This window comes from Odocoileus virginianus, chromosome 31, assembly GCF_023699985.2.
Source record: "Odocoileus virginianus isolate 20LAN1187 ecotype Illinois chromosome 31, Ovbor_1.2, whole genome shotgun sequence".
NCBI classification, from domain to species: Eukaryota; Metazoa; Chordata; class Mammalia; order Artiodactyla; family Cervidae; genus Odocoileus; species Odocoileus virginianus.
The window spans coordinates 18,978,162-19,000,869 of record NC_069704.1 but is presented as its reverse complement, the minus strand read 5'-3'; the positions used below and the strand labels follow the sequence as shown (position 1 = coordinate 19,000,869).

General features: G+C 33.6%; 1 protein-coding gene across 1 annotated transcript in view; it reads left to right on the top strand.

The window, feature by feature from the left end:
* The first annotated feature begins 3,175 nt into the window (after positions 1–3,175).
* Positions 3,176–22,708, top strand: part of CYLC2 (cylicin 2) — a 35,208-nt gene continuing 15,675 nt past the window's right edge. Inside the window, exons 1-5 of the mRNA XM_020916518.2 lie at positions 3,176–3,270; positions 16,427–16,467; positions 17,779–17,900; positions 19,518–21,196; positions 21,512–21,576. Of these exons, the coding sequence (XP_020772177.2) occupies positions 3,254–3,270; positions 16,427–16,467; positions 17,779–17,900; positions 19,518–20,570 (1,233 nt within the window). The 5' untranslated portion in view covers positions 3,176–3,253 and the 3' untranslated portion in view covers positions 20,571–21,196; positions 21,512–21,576. The remainder of the gene's footprint in view (positions 3,271–16,426; positions 16,468–17,778; positions 17,901–19,517; positions 21,197–21,511; positions 21,577–22,708) is intronic.

Here is a 22,708-nt window from a genome sequence, read left to right as displayed (position 1 = left end):
AAGTATAATGAAAACTTCAGATATTTGCACAATTACAAGGTCAATTTTTATAACAAAGATACATGCTATTATACAAAATCACTTTGAATTCACTTAGTAATTTTATTTTTACATTTGTGTGCCATCATTTAGTGTCTGAAATCTTTTATGCAGCACAGAGGAAAATGACTAAATTGATAATCCATTGATGGATAGATAGATAGATATACAAATCATACATATATACATCTTTATAGGCATATACACATAAATATGTGAATCACTGAAACCATCACAAGCTTGAAGAACTTACTTTATTTAAGAACCTCTTTTATGTATTAATATATATATATATATATATATATATATATACATATTTTATGGGAAAATCTATGTGCCATATTTTCAAATTAGCAACATTTTGCAAAATCTTAGGAAATACTGTTACTATCAAAAACCTATTATCCTTACCTTTTTACTGTGTTATAAGAAATGAATAATTAAAAAATAATTTTATAGCCTACAAATCACTTACTGTGGACTTAGAAATTCATACTTTTCTTAACTAAATAAGCATTTTGCAGGAAAACATAAACATTAATAGTGTTGAATTAGTGGATAGTAAAGCAATATATCAGAATCAGACATGACTTAGTGACTCAACAACAACATTCCAGCTGGTGTGTGGTGGCACCTCACTGTAATTTCGATTTACATTTCTGTAATTATTAGCAATGATGAACATTTTCTTTTCATGTGGCCATTAGCTAGCTGCATGTCTTCTTTGGATAAATGTCTATTTAGGTCTCCTTTCCATCTTTCAATAGACTTGTTTATTTTTGTTGTTGTTGTTGTTGAATTGTATGAGCTGTTTGTATATTTGAAAATTAAGCATTTAGCAGTCACATCATTTGCAAATATACTCTCCCAGTTCATAGGCTGTCATTTTGTTTTTTTTTATGGTTTGCTTTACTATGAAAAACCTTCTAAAGTTAATTAGGCTTCATTGGTTTATTTTTGCTTTTATTTCTATTACCTTGGAAGATTAATCTAAAAAAACATTGTTACAATTTACGTCAGAGAATGTTTTGCCTATGTTCTCTTATAGGAGTTTTCATGTCTTATGTTTAAGTCTTTAAGACATTTTTAGTTTATTTTTGTGTATAGTGTGAGGATCTGATGCTGAATGTAATGAGGAGTTAAGGAGGACCCTCCTATACTGGTGAGGGTATGTAAATTGGTACAGTCACTATGGAAAACAATATGGAGGTTCTTCAAAAAATTAAAAATGCAGTTACCATATGATCTAGCAATTCCATTGTTGAGCTTATATCCAGAAAAAACTATAATTCAAAAACATACATGCACCTTTATGTTCATAGCAACACTATTTACCATAGCCAGGGTATAGAAGCAACCTAACTGTCCATCAACAGATAATGGATAAAGAAGTCCACACACACACACACACTGGAATACAACTCAGCCATAAAAAATAAAATAGTGCCATTTGCAGTAACATGGATGAATCTAGAATTTATCATACTTAGCAAAGTGAGTCAGAAACAGAAAGACAAATATTATATGATATCACTTATATATGGAATCTAAAATATACCAGAAATGAACATATCTATGAAACAGAAACAGAGTCACAGGCATAGAGAACAGATTTGTCATCACCAAGGAAGTGTGGAGTTGGGTAGGGAAGGACTGGGAGTTTGGGATTAGTAGATGCAAATTATTATGTATATGGAGGATAAAACAATAAGGTCTTAAATGTAAAACACCAGGAAACTGTATCCAATATCCTGTGATAATCCATAATGCATAAGAATGTGAATTACTTTCTTGTAGAGCAGAAATCAAAACTACAGTTTTATTGTTGATTCAAAAAAATTATAGATATAAATATAAATATATATATATTTATGTAAATATATATGTGTGTGTGTGTGTGTGTATAATTTAGGGGAAAAAGCTGAAATTCCCTGAGGAGCTAAATAATGGCAATATATGCAAATACTATTCTACATAGTATTTTTATTCATATATATTAGTTGGATGGACTGGTAGGTAGAATTAAAATTTTTTAACTCAGTTCTATCAATAAGTTGATAATGTTAATAAGTACCTAGACTTCTTTAAGTCTTCCCTGGTGGTTCAGATAGCGAAGAAGCTGCCTGCAATGTGGGAGACCTGGGTTCGATCCCTGGTTGGGAAGATCCCTTGGAGAAGGGCACAGCAACCCACTCTAGCATTCTTGCCTGGAAAATCCGCATGGACATAAGAGCCTGATGGACTGTAGTCTATGGGGTTGCAAAGAGTCAGACATGACTGAGTGACTAAACATGAGTACAAGTGTTCTTTAAAAATCAGTTCTAATGAGATTGATGAAACTGGAGCCCATTATACAGAGTGAAGTGAGCCAGAAAGAAAAACACCAATGCAGTATACTAACACATAGATATGGAATTTAAAAAGATGGTAACAATAACCCTATATGCAGGACAGAGAAAGAGACAGATGTATAGAACAGACATTTGGACTCTGTGGAAGAAGGCGAGGGTAGGATGATCTGAGAGAATAGCATTGAAACAAGTATACTATCAAGGGTGAAACAGATCACCAGTCCAGGTTGGATGCACGAGACGGGAGCTCAGGGCTGGTGCACTGGGCAGACCCAGAGGGATGGGATGGGGAGGGAGGCGGGAGGGGGAATCGGGATGGGGAACACATGTAAATCCATGGCTGATTCATGTCAGTGTATGGCAAAAACCACTACAATATTGTAAAGTAATTAGCCTCCAACTAATAAAAATATATGGAAAAAAAAAAAAAACAACTTGTATCCATGAGCAACTAAACAGGTTACAATAGTAAAAGGCAATGTAAGGTTATACAGAGGATTTAACAAAAGACACGTGAATGTCAGGGAAGTTAGGATTACATCCAAGCTTAACAGATAAATGTTTAGATTCATACTTCTGTCATATCATCCAATAAATTAAGCCTATATGAAAAACTGCAACAACTTTTATTATGATGTAAATCAATTGGTTATTTTAAAACCACCATTTAGTCAGTAAATGTTTATGAAAGTAAATACCAATATTAGGCTGAGTAGTAGAAAACATAAAACACAAGGAAAAGTGGCTCCTCTTGTTTTTTTTCCTTTAACTCTCAGGGTTCTTGGCTGTTTATGATGTCACCACTGAGCATCACTAATTTGAACTCACAATGCTTAAGTCCTGGAAAATCTTAGGTGGGGGAAATGTCTGTGCCAAGATTGTAAGTCCTCTTATCAAATTTTATCTTTTAAAATAACTGAAACTCTCTAGTTAACTTTACTTTTTTTCTCTTCAGTGTAAAGAGATGTTTGCTATATTATTTTATTCCACTAACAAACAGAGAACATGTGTTTAGTAGACACTTATGTTTCCAGCAGCATCATAAGTTGTTTTGATACAAGCCTTAACTAGTTCACTCAAGTAAAATATATATATGATGATGGATAATTCTTTTTCAATGTGATTCTTCATTTTTTATTATATTGTATTTTGGATCATATAAAATGAAAGAATACATGATTGATATTCAGAGAACTATCATCTCCTTAGAGGACATTTGGAAATTTATGGGAACATGTTCTTTGTCACCTAGACTAAGGAATGTTACTGAAATTTAGGGGACATAGGTCAAGGGTGTGAAAACTTTGGTAGTAAGTGGCACAGCCCAACATAAAGAACAGCTAAACACTAGATGTATTTCCTTGAGAAATATTGTGTATGCAAAAGTACTTTGCAATTAGAAGCAGATTATCCAGACCTAGGATGATAATAGTATACTTATTCTTAAATTATCTTGTGTTAAAATGAAGTAGAAAAATAAAACTTTTCAATTATTTAAAGTTTTTTTTTTTTTTTTTTTTTAACTGTGAAGACATGGGACAAAGGCGAAGGCATGTAACTGTGAAATATAAAAGAAAGTGTAACTGGATTTTCTTTGAACACTACTGTTAAAGAAAAGATAAAACACAAATCTTGAGAATAAAACAGGCTTCCCTGTGCCTACCTCTTTATAATGCAATCACTACTTTAAAGGACAATCTTTAGCAAAATGTTTATAATTGTCATGATTGCTTTTTAAATGTTGTGTGACTTGCTGACTATTTCACAGTAATCTCTGCTCAGGCATACACCATGACAGAATAACATTATATTGTAATTTCTTAAAAATGTTTCAGTGCAATAAAATACTGATGTTATTATTATCATGAGCATTGTGTAGCTTTCATTATCATGATCATTGTGTAGCTTTCAAAGAATTTCACCATAATGGTTAAAAACTTTATTTTTGGTTTTAGGATTATTTTTATAATGTTGGTTTCTACTGTAATCCCCAAACACTTGCGCTATTATAGAATAAAAGTGTGGTTGAATTCATAATCAAATAGCTTCATTTTTGGCCAATGACATACAAAAATCCTTAATAAAATTATCATATAACTTCTATCTCAAGTGGCAGATTCTCATTCTCATTTTGAAATGCAGAAAATAAATTTCTACTTTGTCTTACCTCTGAATTTGTCTGGCAATGATAGGAACTTAATATTAGGCTTATGCTTCTGTTCCATGACTACCAACTTCGTCCCTGATAAATAAAATTCTCCTCATTGAGCTCACTATGCCTTCCTCCCATTTATTCTTTAGTATCTTTATTCATCCGAACCTGAAGAGTTTTACCTTGTCTTGCTTTCACCTCTAATTCAGGTTGTGTCAGTTAACTCTACCCTTCCATTACTAATTTTAAGTTTGTCTAGGACATCTGAAGGAAGTGGAGAGGTTTCCCCCAAAATTTGGCATTACATATGGTATCTAAAAATCTGAACTTCGAAAACTCTCAGTGTTAGCTTCCATATCTCATATCCATTGTGCGTTTTATCTTTCTCTTCCTTACATTGCATTAATAAGTTCTTTCTTACACTCTTGGCCTAGAGATTCACCTTGATATATAGAACAGGGTTTACCAACCTGTACAGTTGACAAGTTTTGGTCAACCTGTCATTTCAGGTTGACCCCTAATTTTAGGAGGGGTAACTCTTTTTTGGAGTTGAAGACGGGTAGGGTTGTGCAGGGAGGAATGGGAATCCTGTGCATTGTAAGATGTGTAGCAGCATTCTTACCCATTAGATGTCAGTATCAGCAAGTGTGTGTGTGTGTGTGTGTGTGTGCACGCGCGCGCGCACTTACAGTCATCCCTCACCAAGAAAATCCCATGTGGCTCATGACATTTGCCTTTATTTAGAGACACCTCTGCAAATACAAGATTAACTCAGGCCCCTGCAGTCCCTGGAAAACTTTTTACTAAGTGTTCTGTGCCCTTATTTACTATACTATTGATACAGAACCCAAAACTCCAACACCTGTTGACTGGATATATTGGGATATTCACACATAAAGGCTGTCAATGGGCATTTCAAATGAAACTGCAGGCACCAAGATATGGAAGCAATGTAAAGATCCATCGACAGATGAATGGATAAAAATGATATATATGCCACATCTCAGTCACATCTGATTCTTTGTGACCCCATGGACTATAGCCTGCCAGGCTCGTCTGTCCATGACATTTTCTAGGCAAGAATACTGGAGTGGGTTGCCATTTCCTACTCCAAGGGATTTTCCTGATCCAGAGATCAAACCTGTGTCCCTTGTGTCTCCTCAATTGGCAGGCAGATTCTTTACCACTGTAGTGGTACCTGGGAAGCCACTGTATATATACCTATTATTATACATATATGCATAAGGAGAAGGAAATGGTGACCAACTCCAGTGTTCTTGCCTGGAGAATCCCATGGACAGGAGCCTGGTGGACTACAGTCCATGGGCTGCAAAGAGCCAGACACAACTGAGCACATGTCTGACTTGCGCTCATTTATATATTTATGTACACACACACATATATGTATTTTATATATATATATATATACATATATATATATATATATATATGAAATAGAATATGGCTCAGCCAGAAAAAATGAATGAAATTGTGCTACTCTAACAAAATAGATAGACTTGAAGAATGTTAAGTAAAATAAGTTAGAGAAAGAAAAATACTGCATGATATCACACATAGAACCTAAAAAAATAAAACAAACTAGTGAATATAACAAACAAGAAACAGACTCAGAGATACAGAAGACAAACTTGTGGCTACCAGTGGGGAGAGGGAAGTGAGGAGGGGCAATAAAGAGGGAGGCAATAAGAGTTGCACAAACCAATATAAATAAAGCTACAATGATATACTGTACAACATAGTGAATATAGCCAATATTTTATAATAAGTGCAAATGGAAATGGACTATAACCTTTAAAATTGTACATCTACTATAACATAAAAAGACTTCAACAAAATGAAATTGGAGGCAATATCACATTATTGAGAGTCCTTACCCTATGAATTTATTATTCATTTTTATAATTATTTCCAAACAAATATCCTATTAAAGGAAAAAGGAAAAGCAGGTGTATTTTGTTCTTATATTAAGTTTCCAGACCAAAACTAAATCCTACAAATTTGTTTAAATGTGTAACCCTTTAATAAAGTACAATTTCCAGTGGTAATATGAAAACAGTATTTTCTCTTAAAATATGATCTCCTCATGTCTCCTAGTTTGGGATCTCAACCTTTTATTCAGGAAACTCTAAAGCTAGCTTCCCTTTGTTAAGTCATGACCATATTATATTTCATAAAGCTGACAATGTGTATCTTCTTTACATAAAAACACTCACAGATACTGAAACTTTTTTCTAACAACTAGATGTGTGGATCTGAAGTAAAGGTAGATTTGTGGCTTCTGTATTCCATTTAATCTTAGTTAAGATGATGTATTAGTTATTCTGTATGTATGTGTAATACAAGGTGTGTGTGTGTGTGTGTGTGTGTGTGTGTGTGTGTGCGCGCGCGCACGTGCCTGTGTGCGCACGCACGCATGCGTGCGCGTGCACTAAGTTGCTTCAGTTGTATCCAAGTCTTTGTGACGCTATGGAGGACTCTTCCAGGCTTCTCTGTCCATGGGGAGTCTCCCGGCAAGAATACTGGATTGGGTGGCCATACTCTCCTCCAGAGGATCTTCCCTACCTTGAGATCGAACTCACATCTCCCTCTTTGTAGGCGGATTGTTTACCGTCCCAGCCACCAGGAGAGCCCAAAGACCTTAATATATGTATTCAGAGACCTTAATTCAAACACTAATTGCATCACAGAATAACAGTCTTTCGACTTAAATGTGTTTCTTCTTCTTAAAGTAATTAAATTAGACCATTTCCAAACTTTTGAGGGACTTCTTTAATGAAGGATAGAAATAAATTTATATTCACATAAAAATAGTTTTTAAATAAAACCTATTAAAACATATACTGGCAGTTTGTGTTGTTTTTGTTTTTTTTAGTAAGAAACTTCAAAAATTAAATCTGAATACATCCTTGTCTAAAATAAATTTCTTGACTGTTACAGAGAGGCAAGGAGAGAGACTCGATTACTAGCAGAGCCAGACTTGGGGGAACTATTGAGTCCTAAAATAGTAAATTGATTTAACTGCTTATGATGTGTGTAAATTTACATAGTGAGTGAGAACTCTGATATTCGGATCATTGCTATTTTGGGGTCCTATACATTTTCTTCAGTAAAAATAAAATTAAGTGCATTGAATTGTCGTTAACCTTAGCCTAGCCAACCTTAAGAAACAGGAATTTCAACCATTTCATTAAGTTACATTTTGCAGTTTATACTCAGTCCATTCTTCCCCTCTTCATAAATGGCTGCTAAGTTACCATTCAAAATCTTTCCTATTCCTGAAAATCATACAAATTAAATCATAACATACATATGCTTTAATTTTTGATTTCTGGAATATTTTTTTTTTCTTTCAGTACAGCATTTTTTTGCATCATCTGTGTTGCATGTTGAATACACTAGTAATTCATTCCTCTACACTGCTGAGTAGTATTCCATTACATGGATACACTGCACTTAGTTTACACATTCCCCAATTGATTGCTTTAGTTTTTGATTACTATGGGGTACTTCAGTTTGGGGTTCTTAAGAATAAAGCTGCTATAAATATTTTCCCCAAGTTTTTGGTAGAGTTCTCTTTGGTAAGCTACTAGTGAAAATGCTGAACCATAAAATATGTGTATGCTTAACTTTATTTTAAAAATATCATATTACAATCAAAATTGATAGTACTATTTGTATATCCATCATTGATGATGAACATGTCAGATGCTCTATATTGTAGCTGATGACTGGTGTCATTAATCCTTAACACTTTAGGTATTTTAGTGGGTTTAAAGGGTTCTTTTATTTCTAATCAGAAATATATATTTTTACATGTATCATTTTTTTTCCTTTTCATCTTTCATTTCCCAGAGGTTTTTTTTTACTTTTAGTTTCTTACATAGGTCTCATATATTTCAATAAAATTGCTTTAAAATAATTTCTATTATTACAAGTTATATTCTATTGTTTCCTTAAACGTATATTCTTTTTTATAATTATAAAAATATAATTATTTCATATAATTAGTTATATCATATGATCTTATTACATTCACTAAATATCTCTAAATAATTATCTTTTAGCTGTTGTTCAATATAGTATTTACTCAATCATGCTCTCTGTGAATAAAGACCATTTTGTTTCCTGTGTAGTCTTAATGGTTTTATTGCCTTTAGAACAAAACAGGGTCTAGGTTACAATGCAGGAGTGAAGTGAATATCCATAACTTGTTTATAGATTTTAGAGGAAAGACAGTCAATATTCCACCATCAATTTAATTTTGATAGTAAGTATTGTCTAGACTCTTTTTGTCTATTTGAGGAAGATGTGTTCTATTTTTCATTTTCTCAGACTCTTTAATTATGAATGAATGTTACTTTTTTTTCAAAACTTCTAAATATTTTGAGATGATCAAGAGGATTTTCTTATATTTTTTTAAGTAATTACACTGATTAATTAATATACTTTAAATGAACACGTTTACATTCCAGAGAGTAAACCTCAGCAATCATGATATGTTAGACTTTACATGTATTACATATTGTTCAGCAAGAATAATTAAGAAATCATTAAGGAATTTTCTGTCTGTAATAATGCATAGTGTTAGTCTATAATACACATTTCTAGTAATGTTCTTGAGACATTTTTATGACAGTGTTCTTTATATTAGTCTCAAGAATGGGTTTAAACCTCTGCTCCCTCTTGTTTCTGAAAAAATTGTGTAGAGTTAATATTTTTTCCTTAAGTTTTCAATTTGATTTATCAATACAATGCTATAAGCCTGTGCTTTTTTTTCTGGGAAGCTTTAAGATAAGAGATGAAGTTTATTGAATAATTATCAGACTATTCACCATTTTATTGTTTCATTGAGTGTCAGTACTGGTAAACAATCCTGGAGAAAGGAATGGCTACCCACTCCAGTATCCTTGCATGGAAAATTTTATGGATAGAGGAGACTGAAGGGCTATAGTCCATGGGGCCAGAAAGTGTTGGACACGACTGAGAGACTAACACACTTACTGGTAAATAAACACATTTTAAAAGGAGCTCATCTATTTCTCTTAAGCTGTTCAATTTACTATAATAAAATTATTACTGATATAGCTCATTATCCTTTAAAATATATATAATTATAAAACCTTCGTCTATCCTGATACTGGTAATCTGTGTATTCTCTCTCTTTTTCTAATCAATCTTTTTAAAAGGCAATACATTTTAATAATCTTTTCAAAAAGCAAACATTGGATTTTTATATTTGCTCTAATTTTTTAAATTATCATTTTATATTGGAATATAGTTGATTTGCAGGTTTCAAGTGTACAACAAACTCAGTTATACATATATATGGACCAACTCTTTTTCAAATACTTTTCCCATTGAGGTTATTTCAGAATATTGATCAAGGTTTCTTGTGCTATACAGTAGGTCCCTGTTGGTTATCTACTTTTTTTTTTTTTTTTTGTTTTTTTTGTTTTGTTTTTTTTTTTTTAAATTTTTATTAGTTGGAGGCTAATTACTTTACATCATTACAGTAGTTTTTGTTATACATTGATATGAATTAGCCATGGATTTACATGTACTCCCCATCCCGGTCCCCCCTCCCACCTCCCTCTCCACCCAATCCCTCTGGGTCTTCCCAGTGCACCAGGCCCGAGCACTTGTCTCATGCACCCAACCAAGGCTGGTGATCTGTTTCACCCTAGATAATATACATGTTTCAATGCTGTTCTCCTGAAACATCCCACCCTCGCCTTCTCCCAGAGTCCACAAGTCTGTTCCATACATCTGAGTCTCTTTTTCTGTTTTGCATATAGAGTTATCATTACCATCTTTCTAAAGTCCATATATATGTGTTAGTATACTGTAATGGTTATCTACTTTTAAATACAGTAGTATGTATATGGCAACCCAGGCACCCAATTTATTAATTTCCCTACTTTTCCACTTTGGTAACCATTAAGTTTGTTTTTAAGTCTGTTAGTTCCTTTCTGCTTTGAAAATAAGTTCATTTGTATCTTTTTATTGAGATTCCACATATAAGTGATTATGATGTTTATCATTATCTATTAATATGATAATCTCAAGGTCCATCCATGTTGTTAACAAATGGCATTATTTCATTCTTTTTAATGACTAACATTCCATTGTATACGTGTACCATATCTTTTTTATCCATTCCTTCATCATTTGACATTTAGGCTGCTTCCATGTCTTGCTTATTGTAAACAATACTGCAATAAACAATGGGGTGTATGTACACTTCCAAACCATGTTTTCCTTCAGATACATGCCCAGGAGTGGGATTGTTGAATCATATGATTGTTTTATTTTTAGTTTTTTTTCAAGAACTTTCATACTGTCCTTCACACTGGCTATACCAATTTATATTCCCACCAACAGTGTAGGTGGGTTCCTTTTTCGCCACATTCTCTCCAGCATTTATTGTTTGTAGACTTTTTGATGATGGCCATTCTAACTGCTATGAGGTGATCTCATTTTAGTTATGACTTGCATTTCTCTAATAATTAGTGAAGGTGAGCATCTTTTCATGTGTCTTTTGGACATTTCTATGTCTTTTTTAGAGAAATGTTTATTTAGGTCTTCTGCTTACTTTTTTATTGGGTTGTTTATTCTTTCGGCGTTGAGCTGAGTGTGCTGTTTGCAAATTTTGGAGATTAATCCCTTCTTGAATGCATTGTTTGCAAATATTTTCTCCCATTCTGTGGATTTTCTTTTCCTTTTGTTTATGGTTTCTTTTTCTGTGAAAAATCTTTTGAGTGTAGTTAGGTGACATTTGTTTATTTTTATTTCCATTATTCTAGGAGATGGACCAAAAATACAGTGCTGCAATTTATGTCAAAAAGCATTGTAATATATTGAGCACTTATGTTTCCTTCTAAGAGTTTTATAGTATCTGGTCTCAGATTTAGGTCTTTAATCCACTCTGAGTTTGTTCTTGTGTATGGTGTGATCAGATGTTTTAATTTCATTCTTTTACATGTAGCAGTCCAGTTCTCCCAGAATCATTTATTGAAAAGACTGTGTCTTCCTCATTGTATATTCTTGATTCTTCATCACAGATTAGAGGAAATGCTTTCAAGCTTTTCAACATCGAGTACAATGTTAGTTGTAGTTTTGAAATATGTAGCCTTTATTATGTTGAGGCATGTGCCCTCATTGCCCACTTTCTAGAGAGTTTTATCATAAATGCTTGTTAAATTTGGTCAAAAGCTTTTTATCATCTATTGAGATGATGATATAGTTTTTAGTCTTCAATGTGTTAATGTGGTGTAACACACTAATTGATTTGTAGATAAAGAAAACTGCTTGTATTCTTGGGATAAATCCCACTTAATAGTGGTGTATGATCCTTTAATGTACGGAGGGATTTCATTTGCTAGTATTTCGTTGAGAAATTTTGCATCTATATTCATCAGTTTATTGGCCTGTAATTTTTTATTTTTTGTGGTGTATTCGGTTTTGGCATCATGGTGATGGTGACCTCATAGAATGAACTTTGGAATGTTTCTTCCTCTGTATTTTTTGTGTGTGTGTGTGAATAGTTTCAGAAGGATGGCTTCCCTGATGACTCAGTGGCAAAGAATCCACCTGCCAATGCAGGTGATATGGGTTCAATCCCTGGGACAGAAAGATCCCCTGAAGAAGGAAATGACAACCCACCAACTCTTCTCTAAATATTTGAGAGACTTTGCCTGTGAAACCATCTGGTCCTGGACATTTGTTTGTTGGGAATTTATAAATCACAGTTTCAAATTCAGTACTTGTGACTGGTCTGTTCATATTTTCTATTTCTTCTTAGCTCAGTCTTGGGAGATTGTAATTTTCTAAGAATTTGCCCACTTCTTCTAGATTGTCCATTTTATTGGTATATAATGCTGTGAGTAATCTATTATGATATTTTGTATTTCTTTAATGTCAGCTCTAACTTCTTTTTCATTTGCTATTTTATTGATTTGGGCCCTCTTCCTTTTTTTCTTGATGAGTCTCACTAACAGTTTATCAATTTTGTTTATCTTTTCAAAGAACCAGCTTTTAGCTTCATTAATATTTTCTATTGTATTTTCATCTCTACTTCATTTATTTATGCTGTTATCTTTAAGATTTTTGTCCTACTAATTTTGGGTTTAGTTACTTCTTTAGTTACTTTAGGGTAAGGTTAGGTTGTTTATTAGAGATTTTTCTTGTTGCCTCATGTAAGATTGTATTGCTATAAACTCTCCTTTGAGAACTGCTTTTGCTCTGTCTCATAGGTTTTGAATTGTAATGCTCTCATTGTCATTTGTCTCTAGGTATTTTTAAATTTCCTCTTTGATTTCTTCAATGATCCACTGATTGCTTAGTAGCAGTTTTTTTAGTCTCTACATGTTTATGTTTTTTAGGCTTTTTTTTTTTTTAAATTGATGACTAATGTCATAGTCTTGTGGTTCAGAAAATATGCTTGATATGATTTCAACTTTCTAAAATTAACCAAGGCTCATTTTGATGCCCAGAATGTGATCAATCCTGAGGAATGTTACATGTACATTTGAAAAAAAAAAAAAAACGCATTCTTCTCCTTATGATGAAATGTTCTACAAATATCAATTAAGTTCCCCTGTAACTATCAAGTAATTATGTGAACACTTTTTTTCAAAACCTAAAAGTAAATTCTAAAAGTACAGAAGGCAGTGATCATGTCCATTCCCAAGAAAAAGAAATGCAAAAATTCAAAATGGTTGTCTGAGGGGGCCTTACAAATAGCTAAGAAAAGAAGAGAAGTGAAAGGCAAAGGAGAAAAACAGAAATATACCATCTGAATGCAGAATTCCAAAGAATAGCAAGGAGAAATAAGAAAGCCTTCCTCAGTGACCAGTACAAAGAAATAGAGGAAAACAAGAGAATGGGAAAGACTAGAGATCCCTTCAAAAAATTAGAGACACCAAGGGAACATTTCATGCAAAGATGGGCATAATAAAAGACAGAAACAGTATGGACCTAGCAGAAGCAGAAGATATTAAGAGGTGGCAAAAATACAAAGAAGAACTATACAAAAAGATCTTAATGACCCAGATAACAATGATGGTGTGATCACTCACCTAGAGCCAGATATCTTGGAGTGCAAAGTCAAGTGGGCTTTAGGAGGCATTGCTATGAACAAAGTTAGTGGAAGTGATGGAATTCCAGCTGAGTTATTTCAAATCCTAAAAGATAATGTGGTAAAAGTGCTGCACTCAATATGCCAGCAAATTTGGAAAACTCAGCAGTGGCCACAGGACTGGAAAATGTTAGTTTTCATTCCAATCCCAAAAAAGGCAATGCCAAAGAATGTTTGAACTACTGCACAGTTGCACTCATCTCAAATACTAACAAAGAAATGCTCAAAATTCTCCAAGCTAGGCTTCAACAGTACATGGACTGAGAACTTCCAAATGTTCAAGCTGGATTAGAAAAGACAGGGGAACCATATATCAAATTGCCAACGTATGTTGGATTATAGAAAAGGCAAGAGAATTCCAAAAAAACATCTATTTCTGCTTCATTGACTACACTGAAACTTTTAACTGTGTGGATCACAGCAAACTGTGGGAAATTCTTCAAGAGGTGGGAATACCAGACCACCTTACCTGCCTCATGTGAAAGCTGTATGCAGGTTAAGATGCAACAGTTAGAACTGGGCACTGAATAACAAGACTGGTTCCATATTAGGAAAGGAGTATGTCAAGGCTGTATATTGTCACCCTGCTTATTTAACTTATATACAGAGTACATCATGTGAAATTCCAGGCTGGAGGAAGCCCAAGCTGGAATCAAGATTGCTGGGAAATATCAGTGACCTCAAATACACAGTTGACATCCCCCTTATGGCAGAAAGCAAAGAGGAAATAAATAACCTCTTGATGAAAGTGAAAGAGGAGAGTGAAAAAGCTGGCTTAAAATTCAACATTCAAAAAACGAAGATCATGGCATCCAGTCCTGTTACTTCATGGCAAATAGATGGGGAAACAACAGAAACAGTGACAGACATTTTTTTGGGGGCTCCAAAACTCTGCAGATGGTGACTGCAGCCATGAAATTAAAAGACACTTGCTCCTTGAAAGAAAAGCTATTTCCAACCTAGACAGCACATTAACAAGCAGAGACATAACTTTGCCAACAAAGGTCTGTCTAGCCAGCAGTCATGTATGGATGTGAGAGTTCGACCATAAAGAAGGCTGAAAGCTGAAGAATTGATTCTTTTGAATTGTGTTGTTGGAAAAGACTTCAGAGTTCCTTGGAGTGCAAGGAGTTCAATCCAGTCCATCCTAAAGGAAATCAATCCTGAATATTCATTGGAAGAACTGATGCTGAAACTGAATTTCCAATACTTTGGCCACCTGAAAGAAGAGGTGACTCATTGGAAAAGACCTTGATGCTGGGAAAGATTGAAGGCAGGAGGATAAGCTGATGACAGAGGATGAGATGGTTGGATGGCATCACTGACTCAATGGACATGAGTTTGAGCAAGCTGGGAGTTGGTGATGGACAGAGAAGCCTGGCATGTTGGAGTCAGTGGGGTCACAAAGAGTTTGACACAATGAGCAACTGAACTGATGAGTTCAAATCCTTGTTGTTCAAGGATCAACTATAATTTTGTTATTGATTTTTAATTCAGCTGCTTTTTGATCAATGAATACTCCTCAGATATTACATTCAATTTCATGAACCATGCTTATGTACCACTTTAAAATCTCATATATAATAACGTGTTTCCTGTTCCAGAGCAATTTGGGAAAAAAAAAGTTTATAACCATGGTTGGAAATAAAAATTTTCAGCAGTATATAAATGTACATTGGCTAGATCTAAGTCTAGAGATTTAGATATAGTAGGACAAGTAATTTTAATACAAGTCCCCAGTCAAGAAGATAACTTAATAGTCAATACATCTTAAATTTTATTCAATTAATTCATTCAAATTTTTGTAGAGTGGCAAACGTGTGCCAGGTTTTGTGCTGGGAACTAAAATTGTAATGAAGCTACCAATATATATTTTTTTCTTACTATATTTTATTAGTATTATTTATGTAATGTCAAAAAAGTAAAATGTTTTGTGGGCATGTGTGTTTTTAGGTGTATGCTTGTGTGTGTTTGTGTGTGTGTAAAACTGAAACTCATGATGATCAGTGACTGTATTTTTGTAATATAGTGGGATAATGTATAATTATATTTTTTAACAGATCTTATTATGTGACTTAGTTAAAATAAGTAAGAATTAGATGTAAAATATTTGTTTGTGAGCATAAACATGTGCTTACAGTATTAAGACAAATAGAAACTACTTTACAACACCAGTTTTATTTATCTTGAAAACATCAAAATTCATATCAATAATTGTGGTACCCACTGACCAACACACACATACACACACACGCATCTCATGGAAAAACATGTTTGCCATTTATTAATCTGGATTTGGTTAAATTCTCAGGCTATTTTGAGGATCTGGTTTTACTTAGGCATAGTCTTTTTAAGACTATGTATTATAATTCTTACAATGTCTTACAGTTCAATTTTAAGTCTTTGGAACACAAAATGGGGAAGATTTCATTCATGGTTTCACATTAAAAATAAGCCATAAATGTCAATATTTAAGATATGTCAATTGATGAGTTTTGTTTCAAAAAATCTTTACCCACCTTATTTTAGTTATGTTGAAGTTTGTGCTAAAAACACATATTTACTGCTCTCCGTTTTTCTGTGTTGACATAATCTTACATAATAAACAGATCTAAGAATGCAAATATTTGTCTAGCTTGTAGTGGCAAGTGTTTATGTATAATAATGACCACTAAATAGAGTGATTTTATATAAATTAATTAAAACTTTTCCCTCTTATTTTAATAGCCAAAAAATAAACTTTGGAGCATATGATAATTACATTCCAGGTAAGAAAGAGTTCATTTTAAAAAATGTATAAGTAATTTTACAGATAAGTGATAAAACAACAGCTGTTATGGAGCTTTATTAAAAACAAACTTTTAATTTTTCAAGCACTTTTCTGATGTGTTCAGTAAATACCTTCCAAAGATATTTTGTCTTTAATTCAAAGAAAATTAAGTAAATATATTTAGCAACATAAAGAAGGACATATTTACATGTTAGAACTCAAAACAATCAGAAAATCTTACATGTGAATGGCAGTGTAAAAAATGGATAAACAACTTATCTGTGTCAGAAATGTCTTCTGCTACATTCCTGACACTCTGTACCAGACTTAAAACTGACAAAATTTCATTACTTGACAAGGCCAGTTGATCTGATGTTGAAGTGCAAGTAAGTGTTAGTCGCTTAGTCGTGCCCGACTCTTTGTGACCCCATGGACTGCAGCCCACCAGGCTCCTCTGTCCATGAGATTTTCCAGGCAAGGATATTGGAGTGGGTTGCCATTTCCTTCTCCTTCTCTTATACCAAGTAATCAATTTTAACTCGTATATTGAACTTAAACACATCTTTCATTTTGCATATTTTCTCATTGATCCTGATTCTGTCTTTAGGTGACTCACTGGACAAGTCTCATATATAGCATGTTTTGTACATATTTAAATTGAGCAAACATATCTCTTTCACTGGTCTCATTGGTAGCCTCAATGTTTTTAACTGTTTATATTACAGTTTCTATGTAACTCAACCATCATAATCATAATTCTGTAGGTACTGCTTATGAATTTTCTTCATTAGTATGTCATTTATAATAGTGCAGTTCTGGGGCATATAACATTTACTCTTGTAGCTTAGAAAATGATGAATAATTAAGAGAATCTTAGACTCAATCATATATTTACTGATTATTTTAAACAAGAAATGTACTAAGTACTTTGGAAGCTGCAGGAGTAGTTACCACATCTTTTCTCAGTAGAATTGTATTCCAACCAAAAGAGTATAAAAAAAAAAAAATCTAGAATGGAAGAGATAGAAGGATTAAGAGGAAAGAGTAAAACTCCTTCTATTTACATTACAGACTCTATTAGTTTCACAATGACTATATAGCTAACCATAAAGCTGGTTAAAATTTAAAAACAATCAAATTTAATTTCCTCATATTAATAATACAAAATTTCAAATATTACCAAATGCATGAAACCATAATTTGAATCATTTATTTATTCATTTGCATATAATCACCATACTGCCATTTTAGACCTGATAAAATTCTATTTACTCTGAGATGTATGCTTATTTTTGGTTTTTTATTTCAGTCAGTGAATTAAGCAAAAAATCATGGAATCAGCAACACTTCGCCCTGGTATTTCCCAAACCACCAAGGCCAGGGAAAAAAAGGAGATCAAAACCTTCCCAACTACGAGAAGATACAGGTCCTGTGAGTATTGAAAAGATTTTATAATTTTACTCATAATAATCTTAAAATCATGAATATTTTATATATGTTACAAATCAGTGCTGACTAATGGGATTTCTGTGATGATGGAAGTATTTTATATCTTTACATTCTAATTCCAATATTGCTACTGAACACTTGAAATGAGACTAGTACAAATGAGCAATTGGATTTTACAATTCAACTAGATTCAGTTCACATGTGGCTTTTAAATAGCATACTGGACCATATGTGTGTGTTAAGTTGCTTCAGTCATGTCCAACTCTTTGCAACCTTATGGACTGTAGCCCACTGGGCTCCTCTGTCCATGAGATTCTCCAGGCAAGAATACTGGAGTGGACTGCCATGCCCTTCTCCAGGGGATCTTCCCAACCCAGGGATCTAACCCCCATCTCTTAAGGCTCCTAAATTAGCAGGCAGCTTATTTACCTGGGAAATCCATGAATAGTACAGTTAAAGGTAACTCAATTCTACTACTTGGAGAAAGTAGATATATTTTATTTGCATTTCACTGTTTAAAAATTATTCCTGTATTTTCTATCAAATATTTGTTCAGCAATACCACATTACAGAAAATATGTATCCAAGCAACATAGAAATCTGGATATCCTAATGTTACAGTTAGTATAAACATTCAGAAAATATTTCTCAGCTGGAGATATCCCCTCATTAGAATCATGAGGTTACATCATACACAGAAAGTTTCAATGCTTTCTCATTTCTAGAAATACATAATTCAGAATTCTGAGCATTAGAAGATTAATATTTCCCAATGTTTCTGGGATCATCATGGAATATGAAAAATTTCAAGAAAAGTTTTCACAAAATGATGTATCTTCAACTCTTGTTGATATAACCCAGTTTCTTCTGTTTTTTCATGTTCTTTCTTTCTTTATTGTTTGTTTTACCATTCATGAACATTCTTTCCAAAATTTGTTATTTTTGCAATTAAGTTTTTAAAAATATTTGATTAGGAGTTGAAAAAATGCACCATTCTTCAGAAACTAGTTGTCAACCAAAGGTTATTACTTTCATTAATGCAGGTTCCCAGCTGATGTTCAAATTATATCTTGTCAAGGAGAGGAGTATCAGGCTTTTAATTTTAGCCACAGGTAGCATTCAAAATTCCAGAGACCTTGAACATGACAATAGAGACCAGGATATGCTTGAACATGAAACTCTTAGATATTAGAGAATAATTAGTTCCTGAGTTAGCATAGAAATGGAAAGTGGATAAGATATTCCAACAAGCTTCAAGAACACAGAGTTAAAAAAAAAAAAAGTCTCTCATGATTGTGAAGCGAGCTTCTGGTATGTCATTAGAAAGTGGAGGTCTCTGAGAATTTTAACATATATCTTGAGGGAATTATGAAGGTCCTCTAAATTATTAGGCCTAAAATGAGGTATGGCTGTCCTTTAGTACAACAAGGAACAAATTTTTTTAAAAAGCACAATAAACTATACAAACTACCACTTACCCTCTATTTATCAAAATCTAAAATGTTTTCATGGTCAAAGTTGAATGCATTTAATATTTGGTAAAAAGGGCTGTGTAACTCACACACAAGTTGTTCATCATTATTCTAACCAATATTTCAGAACTATGATGCAGAGAAGTTAAGGGGAGATCGTAAACGACCTTTATGGATGCATCGTTCTTTAATGAGAATTTCTGAGAGACCATCTGTTTATTTAGCTGCCAGGAGTCAGCCTCCCCAGAAAGCAACTCGTTCCTCCAAGGAAGATTCTGAAAAGGCAGCAAAACCTTCATCTCCGATGCTTAAGAAAAGTAAAGAAGACAAGGACAAATCAGATTCAGAAGCAGAACCCACAGTTTCAAAGGAAAAATCCAGGAAACTTTCAAAGAAAGAACCAGAAGCTAAAAAAGAGAAACCAGATGAAAAGAAAGATTTAAAAAAAGAGAGAAAAGATTCAAAGAAGGGCAAGGAATCAGTGACAGAATCTGAAGATGAAAAAGCAGGTGCAGAGAAAGATTCTAAAAAAGATAAGAAGGGGTCAAAGAAGGGCAAGGAATCTCCTTCAGATTCAGGAGGTGAAAAAGGAGATGCAAAGAAAGATTCCAAAAAAGATAAGAAGGGGTCAAAGAAGGGCAAGGAATCTCCTTCAGAATCAGAAGGTGAAAAAGGAGATGCAAAGAAAGATTCCAAAAAAGATAAAGGTTCAAAGAAGGGCAAGGAATCTGCTACAGAATCAGAAGGTGAAAAAGGGGATGCAAAGAAAGATTCCAAAAAAGATAAAGATAAGAAAGGTTCAAAGAAGGGCAAGGAGCCTGATTCAAAGGAAGAAGGTGAAAAAGGAGATGCAAAGAAAGATGACAAAAAAGATAAGAAAAGTTCAAAGAAGGGCAAGGAGTCTGCTACAGAATTGGAAGGTGAAAAGAAAGATTCAAAGAAGGATAAGGAAGGGAAAAAAGATTCAAAGAAAGCAGGTGAGAAAGGTGATGAATCAAAGGGCAAGAAAGATTCAAAGAAGAAGGATAGTAAAAAAGAAAAGAAAGATGAGAAGAAGCCTGGTGAGGCCGATAGTGAACCAAAGGATGCAGCGAAGAAGGATGCCAAGAAGGATGCCAAGAAGGATGCCAAGAAGGATGCCAAGAAAGATGCCAAGAAAGATACCAAAAAGGGAAAGTAGGCCTTGGATGATAATTCAAAAGCATATTTGATGAAACAATTTTAGTAGTCTGAAACTGCATCTATGAGTGAAAGGGGTATTCAAAGAATTAATGAAATAATTTGTAAATGGGGGAAAGAAGAATTCAAAGATGGACTCAGAAAAGCTTCATTTTAAAAAAAATAAGGCAAAACTTTAAAAGGGCTTGAAGGTTAACTACATGAAATTTGAGGAGATGAGGATTCAACAAAAGACCCCCAGAAAGATTCAAGAAAGAATATTCAAATAAGAATGTAGAAGTTAATGATGTTGAATCTATGGATACAAAGAAGAAACAAAACCAACAAAGGAGTCAAAAAATTCATGGATGCAGATGTTGAATCCATAGATTTAAACAACTAGAAGTTAATACCCACAGATTTAAAAAAAGAATCATAGAAGTCATGAGGGGAAGTCAAACAAATTTCATAAAATCTACTTTCAAATAAGCACAAATACAAATTAAAAGTAGAATTCCTTAAAAAAAAAACGGAAAAAGAAAAAAAATACTGTTTTTTGTGAGCCTATACCATCTCTGAAGAATAATCAGCCACAAACAGTTGATGGATATTGAATACTCTGCTTCCAAGACAAGATAAACATACTTGGTGAGTTAGTTTTTCTTCCTTTTAAATAAAATAAGATTAAAAATCAACTGAACTAGCTTAAAGGTTTGAACTGAAATTTATCATTCTTATAAAATCTCTGTGATCTGATTAGATTTTTACTAGATTTTCATCAGGTTTGAACATTTTCATAATATTTAAGAATCTGATGGGAACACCACATGAATGAAGGTTTTTAAAGCACCAGTGGAAAGGTTAAGGGAAGCAGAATTATTTAAGGTGAGGGAGAAGAGACTGGTTTATGATATATAACATAATTGTTTACCAAAAATTTTATGTATTTGATTGTTTTAACAGAAAATGGTGGCCAACTTCTCTCCATTTAAGGAATGATGCAAATCAAAATTGTCCAAATTACAAATGTGAGTAAATTTAAATGAGACATATCAATTCTTGATAATTTGATAAATATATATATATATATATATATATATATATAAAAGCAAATGAACCAAAGTTAAACAGAGTTTAGCAGGGGCTTCCCTGATAGCTCAGTTGGTAAAGAATCTGCCAGTAATGCGGGAGACCCTGGTTCGATTCTTCGGTCAGGAAGATTTGCTGACGAAGTGATAGGCTACCCACTCCAGTATTCTTGGGCTTCCATTGTGGCTCAGCTAGTAAAGAATCCTCCTGCAATGTGGGAGACCTGGGTTAGGGTTAGGGTTAGGTCCATCCCTGGGTCAGAAAGATCCCCTGGAGAAGGGAAAGTCTACCCATTCCAGTATTCTGGCCTGGAGAATTCCATGGACTGTATAGTCCATGGGATTGCAAAGAGTCGGACATGACTGAGTGACCTTCACTCACTCACTACTCACTAGCAGAGTGAAAATACTTCCATGATACTATTTTCATGTGAAAATAGTTAACTTTATAACTATATTAAGCTCTCTTTTATCCCACGGATCTTATTAATGTGAAAAAAATAAAAAGCAAAATAAAACAAAAGTCAAAACCTTGGACTTCCCAATTAGTGTCAATTAAATCTTTTTTGATTTAAAACATACTCTTTCAGGTGAACTCAACAATGTTGCAGAACTTGCTAAGTGATTTTCTCTCCCCTTTCTTATTCCCAATATAAACTCTATATCTAAAATAAAGCTTCCCCTTTAATATTAAAGGAAGGGTCTCCTATTCCGTATGCACTCAAAAACTAACTTTCTATTAAGAGTGAAGTGTAGTTTCTTTGCCTGTTTAAATATTGGCCCCTGTCGCCATATATCAACTACTCAGGGGTTAATGGCTATTGTAGCTCATGGTCTTCCAGGTGGTCTTACCTTGCTGATCTGAATCAGTTGTGATGACAAACAGTTGAATCCTGCCCCATTGGTCTCCTCTCCCCCTTCCAGGAAACTCCTCATTCTCCCTCTGCTTATAGTAAAATTCTTGTTCAGATATTCAACGTTTACTGAAAATATTAGCATCAGTCTGAAAATTTAGGAAAACATTTTGAAAACAAAATTTATTGACATATAGTTAATTTACAATGTTGTGTTA